Consider the following 19,161-nt stretch of genomic DNA (forward strand, 5'->3'; position numbering starts at 1 on the left):
CTCAGCTCTGCCTCCTGGGTGCTCAGAGGGCTCCGAGAGCTGTGTGGTGAGATGCCTGGCTCAGCACCCGGCACGTGGCAGTGCCGCAGGGCAGCGTCCACGTCTGGCCCCCGGGCCCCAAACCCAGCCTGCCCCACTCAGCATCCTACTGGACCCACAGATGGGGTACAGGACAGGTCCCTCCTCTGGGGAGACAGACTCAGACCCAAGGCAGAAAAGAGACATAACTGAGTGCACTCAAGTGGGACAAGGGCTCCCAGAGCCTGCTGGTGTCTGGATGGCAGGTGAGGGGAGATTGGGCGTGTAGCTGACTTTGTGGGCCTTGGGGTTGAGTGTGGATGTGCCATGATGTCAAGGGAGAAGACACCACAGAGGCAGGGACCAGTGTTAGTAAAGATCTAGAGCTGAGGGACAATGGCACCAGCAAGGAGAAACAGTCATAACACCCAGCAAAGGGGGAGAGGAACAAGGGGAAGGAGGAGGGGGACCTGAGGGAGATGTGGAAAGGACCAGAAAGAGGCGAGGTAAGATGACAGCTCCCAAAGATGCTGTGTCAAGTGCGGGGGAAGTTGAAGGGTCCCATGGCGTGATCTGAGGGGGCTTCCTGGAGGAGGTGACACCTGGACTGGCCTTGAAGGACGGGAAGGAGTCTTGGGAGGACAGGTTTTCTAGGCAGAGGGGACCTCTATGCACAGGTGTGCGGAGCTGGGGCTCGTGGTGTGAGTCTGGCTGTGGTCCAGCTGCAAGGGCTGGAATCCTGGCCTCAGAGCGTGGGCTGTGCTCTGACCAGTGGAGGGCCAGGGTTCTGGGCAGCAGGGGGTCGTGGTCTGAGGGTGGAGTGGAAGCTGTGTGTGGAGGCGAGGGTAAAGCCCAGACTGCAGGGACCCGAGGCGGGCTGGTGGCGGGGCTGCTCTCACTGTCTGGGCGAGAGACCGCAGGAGTGGAGTAAATCCCACATTTCCCCAGCTGCCGGAAATGCCCAGGACAGTATATTTAGGGCGTCTCACTTAGCCTCCTGTCACTTTCAAACACTAAAAATCTGTGTTTCCACAAAGCAGAGGTGGGAGCCGCCCCAAGCCTTCCCCTAAAACCAACACTGAGATTTTAATTACATGTTTGTGAGTCTTTTTAAAAATTCTCTCTCTGGCTACTGGACTCAGTGACCACAAGTCACCAGGCTGGTGCTGGAGGCGGATGTGGGAGCACTTCCTGTCCTCGCGGTGGGGACCTGGTCCAGGGATGGGCAAACAGCTGTGCTGGGCGGGGCCAGTGGACACACGTGTTTGGCAAGGAGATGGGCTTTTCATCCCCAGACCAGGGAGGAGGGAACAGAACCCCCATCGTCTGATGGGGGCTGGACCCGCAGCAAATGCCCACCCAGAGCCAGGCTGTTTCGTGGGCAGCACAACACGGGCAGATCCAGGTCCTCCCACACAGGCAGGGCCTGGTGGGCAGGGTTCCGGACCTTCACCAAGTGATGCTCGCCATGAATATCACCACACGAGTCCCCTCCTCCCTACAGACACACACATACACAGCTTTGGGGACAATTTCCGTGGATTAGGTAACTGCAGAGACCACCTTTGTTACGTGGCTATGGAAGCAGCCCTGATCTGCAGGGTGAAATAGGTCCAGGCTGTTGGCTGTTCCAGGGAGTGACCCCAAGAATGAAAAGGGGTCGCCCAGCCATGCCCTGTGCCGGACCCCTCTCAAAGCATCCTTAGGTGTATCTGCCCCCAAGGCACAGAGGGGGCTGACAGGTGGGTCCCTGGGAACCTGTCTGCAGGCCTGACACTGACTCACGTTGGATCCAGGACTGAGGGAACAACCACTGACCTGCCAGCTCCGTGGGCACCAAGCTCTGTGGCCTCCCTCCCTTGCTAACCTGGGGGCCCACATATGCTCCCCTGTACTGACCTCAGCTCCCAGCTTCCGTGCTGTGGGTTTGTGAAAGCGATGCCCACCCAACCCCCACCCCATAGTTCCCGCACAGGAAACTGCCTGCCCCAGCTGTTCCAGGCAAGTGCTGGCGGTGGGACATTTTTAGGAAAATGATTTTCATTAGAAATTGGTTAGGGTTAGGGTTAGTGGGGAGGGAGGGAGAGGCCACTTTGGATTTTCAGTGCCTGTGGCCTTGAGTTAGGAGAGAGATTTTTCCAAAAGTTGGTGTTCTAAGAAAATATTTTTTGGCACCTCTGTCCCCCTTGTTAACTGTGCAGACCAAGCGTGCTTCGGCCAGGGAGGCAGCCTAAGGCAGCCCAGAGAGCTCTGGCCAGGGGTCAGGGCTTCCTTGCAGGCCTGTCCCTGAACTAACCAGGAATGGACATTCCCCTTCTGGACCTGGTCTCCTCTTGTGTGAACTGAGAATGAGGAGACAGCCCAGCTTTCCTCACGAGGTCATGAAAGAACTTTGTAAACAGTCAGGCAATGGACTGGGAGGAATGGCTGTTCAGTAGGAGTTTGGGATGAGTTTGACTTGCATTCTCCTAACTTTGAGCGAAGATGTGAAAGGTTGTGTTAGCAGTTCCAAGATCAAGGGGTGGAGGGGAAGGGGAGATTTTGAGTGATTGTTATCTAAACGAATGTACTCATCATTCATTTATTAATCCATTCATTTATCAAGTGCAATTTATAAACAAATGTATCAAGTTCTTACTGTACGTGAAAGCATACTGTTCTGAGCACTGGGAACACAGCAATGAACAAGACAGAACCAGACAGTGCACTCAAAGGACTTTGCTGGTGGTCCAGTGGCTAAGACTCCATGCTCTCAATGCAGGGGCCCAGGGGCCATTCCTGGTCAGGGACCTAGATCCCACATGTGATTGCTAAAGATCCTGGGGCTTCCCCTGTGGCTCGGCAGTAAAGAACCCGCCTATAATGTCGGAGACACGGGTTCGATCCCTGGGTTGGGAAGATCCCCTGGAGAAGGAAATGGCAACCCACACTCCAGTATTCTTGCCTGGGAAATGCCATGGACAGGGAGCCTGGCAGGCTACAGTCCATGGGGTCACAAGGGTCAGATATGACTTAGTGAATAAACCACCACCATGCTGTAGCTAAGACCCAGTGAAGTGAAGCTAAGTGAAGCTAAGTGAAGTCAAATAAATAAATTTAATTTTTTTTTTAAAGATGGTGCATGCATAGTGTCTCCAGTCTAATGGGGGAGACAGAATGGAAACAAACAAGACAAGTAAACTAGAGGCTGTCATTTCTATTGTAAGTGAACTACAGAGTGACCTGGGCTCAAGGAATTGGAAGGGGTTGGGGGGCTTGTCCGTGGGTGCTTAGCATGACCTGCGAGAAGGAAATAAGTAAGTGCTGTTGTGCATATTCCCATATATGGTGCTGATAGGAACCATGGAGAGGACTTTGGCAACATGCTTTTGCAATATCCTGAATTTATTCTTTGACACAAGAGTTCCAAAGACACACTGGCAAAAATATGAAAGGACAGCCACAAAGCTCTTCATTGGGCACAGAGAGAAGACAAAGCTACGTCTGGCTCCACAGGCACATATTTGTTTTCCAAAAATTATAAAAGCTGCCCAAAATGTTTAATCACTGATCCAGCTTTTCTGTCTAGGGGGTGTGCTCAGTTACTCAGTCATGTCCGGCTCTGTGGAACCCCATGGACTGTAGCCCGCCAGGCTCCTCTGTCCATGGAATTCTCCAGACAAGAATACTGGAGAGGGTTGCCAATTCCTTCTGTCTGGGGAAGCAGCAGCAAATGAATTTACCTTCTGGATCACCTTAATGTGGCCCTCCGAACAATGAGCAGACATGACTCACCAGTAAGTGCTAATTGGAGCCTCAACCTTCTCCTCCAGCCTCTGATAAACCAGCTGCAGGTTCTCCTGCTGAGGGAAGGGCCCTCTGTGGGCAGGAGGCGGCCACCGACACCATGTCCGTGATCCTCATTCTGCCTTTCCACTTCTGAGGCCCTGCACCCACCACTCACAGGCTAGAGCTCCAGATGCCACACCCTACGTCCACCGCCCAGAAACCTACATAGGCTTTGGCTATTTTTGTGCCCTCAACAAAATTTACAGTCACCCGGACAATCTGAACCTTCTTTCTGACCAAAAAAGTAAGACTTCAAAACACACCAACTTCCCCCAGTTTGCTGTGGCTGCTAAGAGCCTGGAATCTTCTGCCCTGTCTGACAGTCCTTTCTGAAGCCCTTCCCTAGCCCCTCAGGGCCCACAGGAGGGTCTTAAGCTTGGCTCTGCTTCCAGGCCTCCTGAGCTGGCCTGGCCCATCCTCATGGTCTCCTGGACCCTCTGGTGTAAACACCCTACCCCGGAGACCCTCCTTGAAGCCCTCTCCCAGGGGTTGCCCCATCCCACCAAGTATGAAGGCTACTTTCTTCTCAGTCCAGCTGTAACAGCCCCCTTGCCCTCCCCTGACCCCACACATCAGCCTGCCAGTCTCTCCCTTTCCCTGTCCCAGGGTCCCCATCCCTGGCTCATCTGTCCTCTGGACGGTGACCAATTTGGAGGCAGAGACTGAACAATTGGGTGGAAATGGGAGGCTTCAGCGCTCTGCTCATCCAGTCCCTCATGTCTCCGGCGCCCAGAGAGGGGATGTCTGGCCCCTTTTCCCAAGGGCCCCTGGTCCCCAGGACAGCGATTCAGCGTCCAGCAGTGGAGCCCCTGAACTGAGGTGTCCTGCTGGTCTGGGAGTGGCTTGCAGGTCACCTCAGGCCTCCATCTGAAGGACCCATGTTCTCAATTTGCTGTGGGACTCGCCTCTGTTCACAGTCCGACAAGGAGGACAGGCTCCCTCGGGGCCCCAGAGGCGAACGGGCTGGGCCTGTCTGGCTGGTCCCACTGGTAACGAGGCCAAGGGGCCCCTCAGACCTAAGACAAGACCCAGTCTCTGCGGCCCCAGGTCGTGGAAGAGCCGTGGACTCCATCACCTCCCAGTTCTGCCTCCTGAAGGGCTCCCTCCCAGCCAGGAATCTCAGCACTGCTTCATCCTGGGGCATTTTTAGTCAGTTCTCATTACTGACTTTTTCAGGACCTGTTTCCATAAATGGCTCCATGCTCATAATTACCATCCAGACCTCAGCCGGCTTCAGAGCCCAAATTAAAAGCGGCACCCGCTTGCCGCACCACATCAAGCCCGCCACGGCCAAAAATAGATCCCAGGAGATGTGAGCAAGGAGGATGCGGCTCCTCCAGGTCAACCCGGGAAAGACCTGAGCTGTGGGGCTTTCCAGAAGGACGTGGTCATGGTGACACACGCCCTCTGTCCCCCAGGGAGTGCGTGCCTGTGAGGACTGGCCGTGTGCTCCTTCCCCGAGCCTGCCTCACCCCTGGGGTGTGGGGGTAGGGGGCCACCAGCGGGCGGGGAGGGCGGGGGGCATGTTCTTTGGTGGGAGTTGGAAAGGCCTTCAGGGCCACCCTGCATAGATGAGGAAACTGAGGCCCAGGGGGGCAGAGGACCGCCGGGCATCATGTGTCAGGTTAGGGGTCTTTCACGTGGAATTGCAGACTTGGAGCCTGTGTGAAACGACTGGACTTGGACTTGCTCTGGTGGCGATACTGGGATGGGAAGGGAGGTCACCTGTTCACAAGATTCTTCTTGCCTGAGAGCAACTTGCTGAGACCATGGTCCTCCAGGCAGGGCCCTGCAGGGACTCGGGTCCCAGGGGAGGGGAGTGTGATCCGCACAGACGGGGAGGCTGGCCCTGCTCTGTCTCCTTCCCCTGGCTCTCGGTGCTCCCTGCCTCCCACTGCTTCCACTTTCCCTGAGAGCTGACCACACAGGGGTCGGGGGACAGCTTGGGGGAAGGCATGAGAGCCAGTTTGGTCCCTGCTTTCAGACTGTTCGTGGTTTCTTGGCAGGGTGGCAGAGGTGGGGGCATCCTGGGCGTTTTTGCTCATCGTTACTTAACTGTGTTAGTTAGCTATCGCTGTGTAACAAATCGCCCCGCACGTAGCAGCTGAGAACAACCAGCACTTACTATTTCACATGGTTTCTGAAGGTCAGGAATCCAGGTGCTTGGCTGGGTGGCGCTGGCTCAGGGTCTCTCATGAGGTGACAGGCAAGCTGTCGGGTGAGGCTGAGGTCCCTGGAGACCTGACTGGGACGAACAGATCCTCAGCTCACGCTTGGGGCTGAGGGTAGCAGCCTCCCACTGTGGACCTCTCACGACATGATCTTCCCTCATGATCACCCCCCACTTGGGGGTAAGGGGTGCAGGGCACACATAGAGCTCAAGATGGAAGCTGCAGTCTTTTATAACCTAACCTTGAAAGTGACACAGCATCCCTATTGTCACACAGACCAGTTCTGTCCCATGGCGGAGGTGGGGGGGCATAAGGATGTGAAAACCAGGAGGCAGGGTTCTTTGAGAGCCATGTTGGAGGCTGGCAACCACAGCAACCCTGGAAAGAAGCATTATTCACTGCATTTTAGAGCTTAGAACACTGAAGATCAGAGAAGGTGGCCGATCTGCACAAGACCACACCCAGGACTCCCAAGGTGGGATGACATCTAGGTGTGTCTGTCTGCAAAGTGTACTTCCCTTCTCCTCATCTAAGGCCTCAGCAGGTCGGGGACGTGTCAAGGGAACACCGTGGGGTGGCACTGGACTAGAGCTGAGTGTTGAGTACCAAGCTGGCAAGAAGAAACACACAGAAGGACCTCAAGCAAGAGGAGCCAGGAGTGGGTTTTCATGTGAGGAACTGCAGTTCCAAGAACAGACCAAGAGCTTCTTCACCTCCATGTCTCCCCTCTGCTTCTTCACCTTCTCCTCTCACCCCCTTCTAACTAAATTCTACCCTTCTTTCAAGGTTCAGCATAACTCCACCTCCTCCCAAGACTTCCCTGTCCCTCAGCCAAGAGGCCATTCCTCCCCGTCTTCTGGCCTTGTTCATCTCCCATTGATGAGAGAGGGATCTGGTCTCTCTTCTGCAGTACAGAGCCTTCATGGTCACATTTGAGTGGGGAAATGGCCATTTCTCCCACTTGGTGATCACTTATATTGGGTTGTCTGTGGGCCTATCTTTCCCACTGTAATGAGCGGACCTTGGGCTCAACTCTGCTTTGCAGTGGGCACCAAGATAACCAGGGAGAGCCAGAGCACACACTGGGTTCCCAGGAGTGTTTGTGAGGGTATGACCACAGGCTGAGGGATCCAACTTTCTCCATACCTGGGTCTTGCAGCCTTTGGCTTCCCTAGAACTCTTCCTGTACTTGGAGCCCTAGACTGTTCTGAAGGAATGGTTGCTGCTCAGGGGACAGAGCCAGCAGTCAAAGAAAATAACTGTGCTTTACTTTAGGTCTTGTCACTACCAGCTGGATTTACTGGGGCTAAAACCAAACAAACAAACTGAGCTAACATTTACTGAGCATTTACCAGGCACTGTTTCAGCCCTTTATGTAGAGTAAGTCATTTAACGCTCACAGCCATCCTAGGATGGCTGTATTACAGATGAGGGATCTGAGGCACAGAGCAGTAAATAACTTACACAAAAATCAAATAAATAGGGGACTTCCCTGGTGGTCCAGTGGTTAAGAATACACCTGCCCATGCAGGGGACACGGTTTTGGACCCTGGTCTGGGAAGATCGCACATGCCAAGGGGCAACTAAGCCCACATGCCACAACTATTGAGCCCTTGCACCTAGAGCCCATGTTCTACAAGAAGCCACCACAGTAAGAAGCCTGAACACTGCAACTAGAGACTAACTTCTGCTCACCACACCTAGAGGGAGCCTGCGCAGCAACGCAGACCCAGTGCAGCCATAAACAAGCGTATGTATTAAAAATCATATAAATATATCCTAGGCCAGACTTCCTGGGCCACAGACTGAGTGGGAAGGTTTAGTGGAGAGGGTTCTTGTAGGGAATGCAGGGAGCAGGAGCGGGCACAGGTGATGCAATCACAAAAGGGCCAAGCGACTCCAGCTGCCTGGGGAACTCTGGGGCTGATGGCCCTCCAGAACTGTCCCTCCTTGAGGCAATGAGGCTGGGCATTTATATTCTGATAAGCCTGTCACTGGATGTGGGGTGACCCCAGGGAGGGTACCCAACCTTGAGCAAGAAGCTAGTGGATTGATGCCTAGGGACAGACCCACTCTCTAGGCAGCTGGGGCAATGAGTGACTCAACCCCAAAGAGAAGATCTGGGCAGCACCATAGCATCCACTAAAAAGTACACAGTGGAATGGGGATCTGATCCTGGTACTGTGCTCTTACCACTCAGCTCCAGGTCCTCAAGTGAATGATGGGGGCGGAAAGGTAGATAAACACAGCAGGCTCTTCCTCACCATTCTGGCTGCTGTTTGTTGAGCAATGCCAAGCACTTGCTTGGAGAAGGAGGTGGCAACCCATTCCAGTGTTCTTGCCTGGAAAATCCCATGGATGGAGAAGCCTGGCAGGCTATAGTCCACGGGATCACAAAGAGTGGACACAGCTGACTTCACTTTTCAAGCACTTGCTAAGTTTTTCAGTGTCTTAACCTACTTATTTACCCATTGTACTATGATACAGATATCATTTATCCTGATTTTTAGAATGAGGAGGGACTTCCCTGGAGGTCCAGTGGCTAAGACTCCTCGCTCCCAATGCAGAGGGCCAGAGTTCAATTCCTGGTCAGGGAACTAGGTCCCACGTGCCGCGGCTAAGAGTTCGCATGCTGCAACTAAAGATGCCACACGCTACGAGGAAGGCCAACCATCCCACATGCTGCAACAAAGACCCGGTCCAGCCACAGCAATAAAAAGAAAGAAAAATGATGAAACTGAGATGCCAAGACTTTAAGTAAGCTCTTCAAAATTTCACAGATCTCAAGTAGCAGACCTTGAATTAAACCCTGGTCTTCCGAGCTCAGCTCTTCCATTACCAAGGTCAGCCCTCCTCGCTGCTGTGACCCAGCTCTCATAGCTGCTCCTTTGAATCTGGGTGCCCGGGACCCTGGGTCAGTCACTTAGACGCTGACAGTCTGCTTCTCGTCTGTCACCCAGGGGCAGTAGTAGTCATTTACCCCAGAAGAGTGAGAAAAGACCGAGAAGATGGGGGCTGGACAGGAGTAGTCAGTCGTCAGGGATTCACAGGGCGCACCACCCTGGTGGCAGGTAGGGCTTTGGAGAAAAGAGACCCATTTCCAACTCTTGGAAACCACCAACAAAATGAAAAGGCAACCTACTAAATGGGAGAAAATATGTGCAAACCACATATCTGATAAGGGGTTAATATCCAAAACATATAAAGAACACCTACAATGCAACTGCAAAAAACCTCAAACAATCCAGTTTTTCAAATGAGCAGAGGAACTGAATAGACCTTTTCCCAAAGAAGATACACAAATGGCCAACAGGACCAAAACCACAATGAGATAAAACCTCACACCTCTTTTAATGGCTATTGTCAAAAAGATAAGAGATAGTGAATGTAGGGAAAAGGGAACCCTTGTGCACTCTTTGCGGGAATGTAAATTGGTGAAGCCATTATGGAAAATAGTATAGAGGTTCCTAAAAAAAATTAAAAATAGAACTACCATATGATCCAGCAATCCCACTTCTGGATATATATCCAAAGGAAATAAAAAGAAAGCATCAAGGAGTAAAAAAAGTATAACTATGTATTCAACACAAATATTGAATCATTATGTTGTACACCGGAAACTGATAGATGATGGCACTTACAGCTCAGTTTTTTAAAAAAGAGAGCCATCTGTACTCTCATGTTCATTGCAGCGCTATTCACAATAGCAAGACATGGAAACAGCCTCAGGGTCCATCTGCAGATGAACAAAGAAGATACCGCAGGGACGTACTTGTCAGTTCAGTGGCAAAGAATCCGCTTTCCCACTCAGGAAACTAAGTTCCCACGTGGGTGGGGCAACTAAGTCCGTGTGCCACTAAGGGAAGTGCACACGATGCGGCAAAAGATCCCAGAGGCTGCAGCTAAGACCCAAGGCAGCCAAATAAAAAGAGAATATTTTTAAAAAGATACAGCATATATATAAATATAATATCTATGTGTGTATATATATACATATATATATATGATGTTATTCAGCTATGAGAGAAAAGGAAATCCTGTCATTTTCAACAACATGGATTGAAACTTGAGAGTATTATGCTAAGTGAAATAAGCCAGAGAAAGACATATATGACATGGTATCACTTATATGCGGGTTTTTAAAAAAAGTCAAAAGAGTAGAAAAAGTGTGTGCCAGGAGCTGGGGATGGGAGAAATAGGGAGAGGTTGGTAAGACAGTACAAACTTTTAGTCATAAATTGAATAAGGTCTGAGGATCTAGTGTAAAATTTGGTGACTACAATTGATAATACTGTGTTGTATAACTGAAATTTGCTAAAAGAGTAGAAATTAAATATTCTCACATATGCAAAAAAAGGACACATATGTGAAGTGATGAGATGTGTTAACTGGATGGGGGGATGTTTTACCATCCTGATGTACACTTTAAATAACTTAGAATTTTATATGTTAATTATGCTTCAATAAAGTTGAAATATCCTAAAGGAAATAAACCCTGAGTACTCATTGGAAGGACTGATGCTGAAGCTCCAATACTTTAGCCACCAGATGTGATGACCGACTTATTAGAAAAGGCCCTGATGTTGGGAAAGAGTGAGGGCAAGAGGAGAAGGGGGCGACAGAGGATGAGGAGGTTGGATGGCATCACTGACTCCAAGGACATGACTTTGAGCAAACTCCAGGACATGGTGAAGGACAAGGAAGCCTGGCATGCCGCAGTCCATGGGATTGCCAAGAGTCTGACATGACCTAGCAACCGAACAACAACAAAGTTGAAATGAAAATAAATAAATGAAACGTAGATAGATAAAAAGAGAAATAATGTGGTCATTCCAATATTCGACTTTCAAGATGGATAAAGGATTTATTAAGTGAAAGACAAAATGGCCAACCAGCAGGCGCTTAGATCCCACTTAAGATCTTAGAAAAGATTAACACAAATTGATTAAAAAAAAAAAAAAATCAGAGCTAAGGACTTCCCTGGTGGTCGTGGCTAAGAATACACCTTGCAGGAGACACAGGCTTGATCCCTGGTCTGGAAAGATCCCACATGCTGTGGAGCAACTAAGCCTGTGTGCCATAAATACTGAGCCCTTATGCCACAACTAGAGAATCCGTGCACTGCGACAAAGATACTGCATGATGCAATTAAGTCCCAATGCAGCCAAATTAATTAATTTTTAAAAAGCAGGGTTGGTTGTGGGGAGGGTTATGCTAAAGGATTAAGACACTGGTTCTCTCTGAGGTACACAGAAGATTACTAGAGGCTTCCATATGATATATTTCTAGACACATGGTCTGAATTTTCTATAATGAAATTCTATAATGAATCTATATGGCATAAATTTTTTAGTGAACATGCATTAGTTCTGTAAATCCCAAAACAAAGATATTTTAAAAATCACGTCCTAGGGTGGGTACCATGAGTGTCTCCATTTATAGAGGAGGAGACGGAGGTTCCGAGAGGTGGACTGGAGAGTCCAGACCACACTGAGAGTAGGAGGTGGAGTCAAGAAGCAAGTTCTGAGGCCGGGTCAGAACCCCAGCCCGTCCTGCCCGTCCTCACACTGTCCACCCCCTCCTGATGCCCAGGGAGGGCGCCACTGTGGGGACCAGGTGACAGTCACCTTGCAGCTGAGGTGCAGGTACGTGTCTCCCACCAGAAGGTCAGCTCCACAAGGAGGGTCTTTGTTTCGTTCCCTCTTACGTTCCAGGAGCTAGAATGGAGCCCGGCACAGAGCAAGCGCCCCATGACCGTTTGTGGAGTGAATTCAGGAAAATATGAAAGAACTCTGTAGTAAGGAAGCAAAGTAAGTGACCCCGGGGCTCATGGAGGTGAGGGGTCACTCCTTTAAGGTCAGGCGATGAACAGGACCCGGGCAGGCCCTCACTCCCACGGAGCCCTGCCTCTCCTGAACCCAAGAGCTCAGCTCCTTCACACCCCTCTCCTCAGCTGCCCGGGACCACGGGAATGAGTGAGCCCAGCTCAGGGAAGGTCAGAACAAAGGAGAAGACGGTCCCGTTCAGTTCTGACGACACGTCAGCCTGCAGTGCTGTTTGTGCCTCAGTTTCTCAGTCTGGAGCATGGGCACCCCTGCTCCGCGGACAGGAGGTGGGGAAGGATTCAGGAGAAATGCCAGAGGTGTCTCTCCTGCCTCTCTCTGGAGGGGCCGGGCCAGCCTGAGACACTCGGGGTGCAGCTGGTCACACCTGAGCTGGGCGGAGGGGTGGGCAGTGTGCTGAGAAGGGACCAGATAAGGGAGGGACGTGCAGGAATCCACAGCAGGCCCAGGAGGGCCAAGACCCTGGGTGCTGCCTCCCAGCTCAGGATCTCCTCCCCAGAGCTCAGGAGACACCAGGGACCAGCTCTGTCCACTCCTCGAGGTCCCGGCCCCATCACTACATTCTGGCCAGTGGGAGCCAAGAGTCCACAGGGAGAGACTGACAGGCAGGCCAGGCAGGGCCCGGCTCTGACCGCAGCCCCGGCCCCCAGTACAGGCTTCAGCAGTGACACCTCCAGTAGGCCCCTGAAGTGTCTCCTCGGACAGAGGCCCGACCCCTGGAAGGAAGCCTTTGAGAGGCCCAGGCCTCTGGGTCCTACAGGTGCTGTTGATGGTCAAGGCCCAGCAAGCCCCAGGCCTGGCCTCTCAGGAGCCAGTGAGGCCAGCAGCAGAGGGGAGCTGGAGGCCACAGGCGTGGGAGCCTCGGCGTGGGCGCTGACGCCACAGCGACTCTGCTGCTAGACTCCAGGGTGGTTCAGGGCCCGCCGACCTTCAGGGGCCTGGGGCTGGGGCCTCCAAAGGAGGAAACAACGCTGGTAGCTGCCTAATCCCCACATCAGCCCACATAATTACCAGTTAAACTGCTCCAACTGAAGAAGTTTTACTAGTGCAATTAGTACATCAGAATAAAGAAAGCTCTCTGACAGCTGGCTGGACCTGCCCACACACCAGGCTTCCCCTGAACAAAGATCAGCTTGTTAATCCACAGCGTCACAGGCCTTAGATCTCCGTGAAACATGCGGAGGTGGCGTGGGAAGAAACTGGAATTTGGAGTCCATGGTCTGGATGATACCGCGGATGTGCTGTGTAGCCCTGGGTTGCTTATTTAACCTCTCTGAGCCCATGGCTGGTAAAACAGCTTCACAAGTTGCTACATGGATGAAATGAGTATTCAAAGAACTATGGAACTTCAAATGTTAATTTTTATTCAAAAACAGAGAGACAGACACCTTTGGATGGCTTCAAAAATCTGTTTCTGGGTCTCGTGTGTCTATAAGACAGGTGAGAACATTTCCACACATCCATACCAAGGCTGAGCAGCAGCTGCAAGAGGCTGGGGTCAGCACTGACCAGGGCTGGGTTCCCCCGAAAAAGGAGCTGACTTTCTGCTCTATCAACCTATCTCACAACAACTCTGAGGACAGACTGTGAGGAGCCCCATTTTACAAGGAGAGCTCTGAGGCTCAGACAGAGCAGGGACTTCCCCAGGACCACACAGCAGAAGCAGGAGGGGAACCAGGTCCTGAGCTCAGGGTGCTGCTCACTCACAGCAGCAGCTCCCACCAGGGCCGTGTACCCCTTGCCCCAGGGGGTGTTGGGGAGAGAGGGACCTGGGCTAGGTGGTGACTCACACATGGAGGGCTCCCATGCGGGCATTCTCAGGGGGGCTGTATCCACAGCTCTTCTTGGTCCTGTGCCCGGAGTCAGCTTGTCCCCAGCACAGAGCTCCAGCCTCAGTTCCACATATGGATGGCTCTGTCCCCAGTCCCCCACCCCACCTCTAACTAGGGAGGCGGCATCTAGAACCCACCAGCCCAAGTCCCGAGCTGGCACTGGGATCTCAGCAGAGGTTAACAGCTGCCTCCTGCTGCTCACGCTCCCACCTGAGCCCATCACCAGCTGTTTGAGGGGAACAGGCTTCCCTGACAGTCCCCTCTTCTTGCCCTACCATAGGAAGCAAATGGCTGAAGATGCATAAAACCTGCTGTCACTCTGACCCCTGAGTCCCTCTGCCGAAACCCCTCTGACAGCTCTTTCCACCATGAAAGCCTGCCCCCTTGACACAGAACTGCCACCTCCTTGAGCCCGGGATGGAAGGCCAAACAACCTGGGCCTGTCCCGGCTCAGCCACACAGAGGTCACGTTGTCCTGAGCAAGACACTGCCTCTCTGAGCCTCACTGTCCTCATCCGGGAGATGGGGATGAATATCATGTCTGCCAACAGGGTTGCTGGGGGGTTACAAGGTGAAGGGAGGCTGGTGGCCCTGGCCAGGGGCCTCTCCCTGCTCTGGGTCCCACAGCTCTCCCCACCTGGGCCTGAGCTATGGTCCTTGGTCCCCAGGTCTAGCCTGGTGTCTGCCGCAGCCTAGATCCATGCCCCTCACTGGCCTCAGGCAGGAAGCAAAGTGGATGGGAGACCTATGTTCATGAATGTAGATTAAGAGAGTTTAGTTATGGAAAAGATGATCTTTGAGAACTTCAAGGGTAAATGGCTCCATGATTTGGAGTATAATTTCGGCAGAGAAGAAAAGCTGGGCTTTGCCTGGGAGAACAAAGGGGGTCCAAACTGCCCATCGGGTCATTCACTGGGGCTGGACACTCATTCCATGACAAGCCAAGTCCCAGATGCGAGCCCAGGGTGACAAGACCACAGTCCCTGCCCCACTGAACTCAGAGTCTACGCCTTCCCCTCCCCTGCCCCCACCCCTAGGTGACCCAGGCAAGAGGCTGCTCAATGTGGGCTCAGGACATCTGGGTCCTCACCTCAACTCTGGTGCTTTGATGACGTGACAGGGTTTTCCACGCTGAACTTTGTCCTGTTCTTCATACCGCCCTTATCACAGGGACAGCATCACAGCCTTTTACTCATCTGTCTCGCCAGGACCGGACTGTCTTCCTGGCACTACCCGCACCCACCTAACACTACAGGATCTTACCGTCGGGGGTGTTCGGGGGCGGGTGAAGGCACACGCCTCGGGGACTCACATTCCTCGTGCGTCCCTGTCGGTCCAGCAGCTCACCGACCCCCACATCTCTAAGACTTCGCTGTCCTGAGCCGGGCAGGTTTTCCTGCCGCAGGTCCCTGTCCACGACAAGGTGATTCCCCGCCCCCAGCAGGCGCTCCCCCTGCGCGAGGTGGCGCACACGCCCCTGCCGCTCGCGCTCAGCCCCGGTAGGGCCGTTCAGCCCGCCGCCTTCCCCCGGGGTCGCCGCCGCCCGCCCGGGGCCCGCGCTCACCCATGTTGACGAAGCTCATGACCAGGTCTGCGCGGCCCAGGCGCCGCTCGGGGGCCCCGCCGTCCTCGTCGTCGTCGTCGGCCACGGCGCGGTACAGGTCGAGCATGAAGAGCGGCGCGGACGCCGGCAGCAGGGCGGCGGCGGGGGGCGCGCGGGGCCGGGGCCGCCCGGGCAGCCCGAGCACCGCCAGGATCTCGCGCTGCAGGTCGCGGCGCTCGCGCGGGCCCAGGCGGCGCTGCGGGCAGCCGAGCGGGGTGCGCGGGCCGGGGACGCCGCCGCCGCTCAGCGCGCACAGCGCCAGGCCCAGCAGCCAGAGCGGCCCGGGGCGCGCGGCCATGGCGGGACCCGGCGGCCTCACCGCGCGCGCATCCGCTCCCAGCGGGGCCCGGATCGGGGCCGCCCCGACGGCGCGCGGCGGGCCTGGCTTGGGGCCGATGGGACGGGGCGTGGGTCGCCCGCGGACGCGGCGCGGTCCCTAGAGCTCCCGGACCGTCGGCTGCTGCCGCACCGCCTCGGGCAGGAGCTCCTCCGGGAACCAGGGACGGTCGGCTAGTCTGTCCGTTCCGCTGCGCCCGACAGTCCAGCTGCCGCCGAGGCCGCTCAGCTTAGAGGCACAGGGAGAGCTGCCGTCGGGTTCGGCGAGGTGCGGACCGAGTCTGTACCGCTCCGAGGGGCCGCGGCCGCCTCTCTCTGTCCAGCTGGGAGCCGTCGGGTCCCTCCCCCAGGACCCGACCAATGGGGGCGCAGGGGCGGGGACAAGGCTCGGAACCTGTGCCCCAGGAAGGGGCGCTGGGTGGCGGGTCGTGACGCCCCCAAGGTGAGACCCGCCTGTAGGTGGCTGGCGGAACGAGTGAGGAGTTCGCAGCCCCGCCGTCAGGGGCCTAGCTGTAGTCCTGGGTTCCGCTGCCCACTCTGGGTGCGCTGTCCGGAGGGCGCGGGGACTGGGTCTGGCGACCCAGGGTACAGGCGCGATCTGAGATCAGACCCTGCGCTCCCACGGAGCATGTTCTTGATCGCCCTGCCGGGGCGAGATCCACACTCTCTGTCCCGCCGTGGAGTGACCCGAAAGCCCTGCCTGGCGCATGGGGTGTCGCCCCAGGGCCCGAAACGTCTCAGGCTAATCTAGAGGTGGAGGGGTTCGCGGGTACCAGCCAAGTCTAGAGAGTGGAGCTCAGCCTTTCGCCAGTAGCATCCGGGCAGGAGTTCCTCGCCACCGCAGCTCCTGGCCGGGCTCTGGGCTTTTGGGGGGCTCCTTCCAGGACATCTGACACCTGTCGGGTCACTGCTCCCAGCGCGCCCACCCACCTGGCTCCGGCGCGCTCTGGATCAGCGCCTCTGGCCGGCCGTCCCAGCAGCTCCAGCAGCCGCGCTGTCACCGCCAGGTTTGCTGTGTGCCCTTCGGACCCCGGTGCGGTCCAGCCGTGCGCGAGATATGCCTCCGGTCAAGGAGCTCTGGCGCCCTTCCTGATTTTTTGCGCGTCTTAATTATCACGGCCCTCAGCGGTTTTTGAGAGAAGGATCGTCGCGGAAGCTCCTTGATTGACTATCCCCTTCTGTATAGCCTGCTCTTTCCTAGGTGCTTTCTCACCGCGTTTATTCAGTCCTGCTCTCCTTCTTCGGAGAAGGCAATGCCCCCCCCCCCCAACTCCAGTACTCTTGCCTGGAAAATCCCATGGAAGGAAGAGCCTGGTAGGCTGCAGTCCAGGGGGTCACTAAGAGTCGGACAGGACTGAGCGACTTCACTTTCACTTTTCACTTTTCACTTTCATGCATTGGAGAAGGAAATGGCAACCCACCCACTCCAGTGTTCTTGCCTGGAGAATCCCAGGGACGGGGGAGCCTGGTGGGCTGCGGTCTATGGGGTCGCACAGAGTCGGACACGACGGAAGTGACTTAGCAGCAGCAGCAGCTCTCCTTAGACTTTCTACCTGGTGATGAGCTCATCCATCTGAGACTGGTGCCATCATTCGGTCCTGCCGGACTCTCAAATACATCCCCAGCACAGACCTTCTCCTGGATGCCTGACAAGAGGTGACTGAAGCCAGAAACCCTGTTGTTGACCTAGGCCCTCCCTCCTGATGGCAGTTCAGTCTACCACTGACTGTACCTTCTAATGCCTCTTGAATCCCACACCACACTTACCTGGTTTATGGAGCATCTCCCCCTACCTGAACCACTGTAACAGGCTTCCAAATGGTCTCCTTGCTTCTCATCTCAACCACATCCCTCTCTCACTCCTCATTCCCCAGACTGAATTTCTAAATAAAAACCTGAACTCTTTAAACAGCTCCAAATCTTTCACAGTCTTTCATCGCTTATAGCAGAATTTCTCAAACAAGTTTTTGAGGGGGTTCCTACAAAAAGGAGTTTAGAAAACACTACACATTCCCTCCTTGGGCAAGCCCTAATGTCATTGGTGTGAGGCTCTGGGAAGTCCTGCAATAAAGAAATTTACTTAGCTTTAGTTCAGCGTCTTCCAAATGCATTTGACGATGATTCTGGGGTGTTTTGAGGACCACATCTAAGGGACTAGGAGGGCAGTATGTGATCAAGTGCCTGGCACTCAGTGGTCTGGCCTCCATCACCTGGTCCCTATGGCTGGACCCCTCTCCACAATCATGTCGAGCCATTAATAGTGTACATTTTGCTCTAGTCACAGGGGACTGCCTGTGGTCCCCTCACCAGCCCTGCTCTTGACATTTCTGTTCATCTGAACTTTGTTTTCATTTACCAAGAATGTAGATCCCCTTTGCCTGTCTGGTCAAGCATGAGCTCTCTTTAAGATACAGCTGAAGCAACACATCTACCTGATGCCCTATCCACCTTCGTGGGTAGATAGATCTTCCCGCCACCAGCTCATTCATTTTATCAAACTGAAGGGCATTTATTTGCACACATTTCCTCCCCTGAATCCATTCCTCCACCGTGGACTTTTTTTTGCATTTGTTTAGTTTTGGCTGTGCTGGGTCATCACTGCTGCACGAAGGCTTTCTCTTGCTGCAGCAAGCGGGGGCTCCTCTCTTGTGGTACGTGGGCTTCTCGTGGTTGTGGCTTCTTTTCTTGCAGAGCACAGGCTCTAGAGCACGCAGGCTTTAGTAGATGCCACACGTGGGCTCAGTAGTTGTGGCGCACAGCCTTAGTTGCCCCTTGGCACATGGAATCTTCCTAGACCAGGGATTGAACCCGTCTTACTTGCATTGGCAAGCGGACTCCTAACCACTCGACTACCAGGGAAGTCCTCCACTATGAATTTCTCAAGACAGAAGTTGTCATGTCAATTTACCTTCAGATCCCAGTGCCAGGCTCATGTTTGGGGTTTTAATAAACATCTGTGAATTTACTAGTCTCTGAGAAAAGAGTAACCTCCAGTTCATGACTCTTTCCATTAAGAATTCTTCACTATTGCTGGGAGCAACAAACAATAGACCAAAGCTGTATTGGAGTGTGGGGGTCAGTGGCCAGCAAGCTTCCCTCTCCAGCTGTGTGCCTGGCTCTCTTGCACAACAAACACAAATGCAAATCCATGAATTTCCATGACCGAAACCACAAAGTTAAGTTTATGATTGCCAAGACCTACTCCGTACAGAATATGAAAAAGAGACAGCAATTTTAAAGAGACGAAGGAGTTCCCTGGTGGCCTGGTGATTAGGATTCCTGGCTTTCACTGCTGTGGCTTGGTTTCAACCCCTGGTTGAGGAACTAAGAACCCATAAGGTGTGCCACATGGCCTAAATAAATAAAAGAGAAAACAGTTTCCTATAAGAGGTACCACAGAAGTGGAGATTCTTCAGTGTTATCACCCATACATGTAATCGTTGCATTTTATGATCTGAGGACCCATCACAGATATGAACACTGTCACAAGATCCTGTCCTGAGGTCCTGTGTCATGACCATGTCAGGTCT

The 19,161-nt window shown here is 53.8% G+C and overlaps 1 protein-coding gene across 2 annotated transcripts in view; it reads right to left on the reverse strand.

Moving 5' to 3' along the window:
* LOC147375063 (bone morphogenetic protein 8A-like) overlaps positions 1 to 15,717 on the reverse strand; it is a 30,670-nt gene extending 14,953 nt beyond the window's left edge. For both annotated transcript variants that reach the window (XM_086380763.1, XM_086380759.1), the window contains exon 1: positions 15,257 to 15,717. In XM_086380763.1, the coding sequence (XP_086236889.1) occupies positions 15,257 to 15,593 (337 nt within the window). In that variant the 5' untranslated portion in view covers positions 15,594 to 15,717. The remainder of the gene's footprint in view (positions 1 to 15,256) is intronic.
* Between the last annotated feature and the right edge of the window lie 3,444 nt (positions 15,718 to 19,161).

This window comes from Bos grunniens, chromosome 3 (assembly GCF_055505025.1).
Source record: "Bos grunniens cultivar Pamir isolate PY7600 chromosome 3, Bosgru_T2T1.0, whole genome shotgun sequence".
Classification (NCBI taxonomy): Eukaryota; Metazoa; Chordata; class Mammalia; order Artiodactyla; family Bovidae; genus Bos; species Bos grunniens.